This window comes from Scylla paramamosain, chromosome 6 (assembly GCF_035594125.1).
Source record: "Scylla paramamosain isolate STU-SP2022 chromosome 6, ASM3559412v1, whole genome shotgun sequence".
NCBI lineage: Eukaryota > Metazoa > Arthropoda > Malacostraca > Decapoda > Portunidae > Scylla > Scylla paramamosain.
The window spans coordinates 8,682,501-8,683,351 of NC_087156.1; the positions used below are offsets into that span (position 1 = coordinate 8,682,501).

Here is an 851-nt window from a genome sequence, read left to right on the forward strand (position 1 = left end):
GGGCACTGCTAGGTCACATTATCAGCTGCGTCCTCGCAGCAAATATAATATGAGACACTGGGGGTGACACGCACGTCACAAACGAGAAAAAAATAGTCAATTTGTGTAATTTGTGTTTATCAAAGTCACACGGTAGTATCACAAACAATGACATCATAATAATGTTCAGCCACTGAGAAGCTCAGCAAGGAACGCCAACGGAAAGGTGGGAAAGTACACTGTACCGGAGCCAATCATAGAGGCTGAAATATGTGATGTAACCACTGGCTACTCACAAGGCATACACAGGCCGTGACGTAGAACAGTGAATCATAAGCCAGGAAAACAATGTGATATCACTGAGTGCCTCAAACAAAGAGGATATGGTGTTTCTGTGCCAAATAAATTCCAATCATAACACTGCACTGGCAAAAAAAAAAAAAAAAAAAAAAAAAACATCGGAATAATAACGCACGTCAACGATGTAAGCTGGCTGGAGCAGAACAGAAAGGGAAGGCCTGACCAGGAAACAGCAGCAGCAGGAGCAGGTACTAGAGTAATGGCGCTGATTAACAGCACCGGCGAAGGCAGAACATCACAGACTGACGATGCAAAGACTGACCACTGAGAAGTCCAGTCTTGAAGCGGCGGGAACTGCATCACTAAAGTAATCGAGATGCAGCATTGAAGCGAAGACTGGCGGCTGAGGAATCCAAAGTCTTGTAGAAGCGACAGGATCAGCAGCATAACAGCTGTCGAGATGCATCGGTCTTGAAGCGGATTTGGCGGCTTGAGTCCAAAGTCTTGAAGTGACGGGGACAGTAGCATAATGAGTAGTCGTACAGGAGCACAGGCTTATGCTGGGACGCCAT

At 46.1% G+C, this 851-nt stretch overlaps 1 protein-coding gene across 1 annotated transcript in view; it reads right to left on the minus strand.

The window, feature by feature from the left end:
• Positions 1-851, minus strand: part of LOC135101696 (trypsin-1-like) — a 26,151-nt gene extending 25,300 nt beyond the window's left edge. The window contains exon 1 of the mRNA XM_064006019.1: positions 730-851. Coding sequence (XP_063862089.1) covers positions 730-851 — 122 coding nt within the window. The remainder of the gene's footprint in view (positions 1-729) is intronic.